Here is a 509-nt window from a genome sequence, read left to right on the forward strand (position 1 = left end):
ACCGGATGAGTCTCAGAAAGGACAAAGCCACTTTGCAACCGTACGAATATTTTTTTCCTGTCAGGAACAATGAGATGTCTTTCAAAAACAATCAAGTGATATGTCTGAGCAAGACTTTAGCAGTACCAATGACTCGTCATCCTTGGCTAAACGCATTCACGATAAACCCAGCGCACGTTGGCGGATGAAAAAAATTAGCTTGGAAGTCCAGACGAGAGGTGACGGTGACGTCGCCACTGTGATCAGCTACGTACCAAGTGATTTTTATCAGAATTTTAAGCCATCTACAACGAGGATCACATATTTTTCCAATAGGCGAGCGAAACGTCGTTCGTGTAAGTGTCAGTTTGAAATAGTAGACACTCGGTTCAACTACCTTATTAATCCAAAAGGCTTTATTTCTCGCTCTAACGATTCTGGCACTCCGTTTCGTCTCAGACAAGCTGCAGCTAAGACGGCACCGCTTCTTGGGCAGGCGAAGACTAAATGCAACTGAACAATCTTTCAAA

General features: G+C 43.6%; 1 protein-coding gene across 1 annotated transcript; it reads left to right on the forward strand.

Moving 5' to 3' along the window:
* Positions 1 to 100: 100 nt before the first annotated feature.
* On the forward strand, positions 101 to 496 carry T265_12364 (hypothetical protein; the record flags this gene model as incomplete). The annotated part of the gene is made up of 1 exon (XM_009179858.1): positions 101 to 496. The coding sequence occupies one exon, from the start codon at positions 101 to 103 to the stop codon at positions 494 to 496; it is 396 nt and encodes a 131-aa protein (XP_009178122.1).
* Between the last annotated feature and the right edge of the window lie 13 nt (positions 497 to 509).

The sequence above is a fragment of the Opisthorchis viverrini genome (genome assembly GCF_000715545.1).
Source record: "Opisthorchis viverrini unplaced genomic scaffold opera_v5_10547, whole genome shotgun sequence".
Classification (NCBI taxonomy): domain Eukaryota; kingdom Metazoa; phylum Platyhelminthes; class Trematoda; order Opisthorchiida; family Opisthorchiidae; genus Opisthorchis; species Opisthorchis viverrini.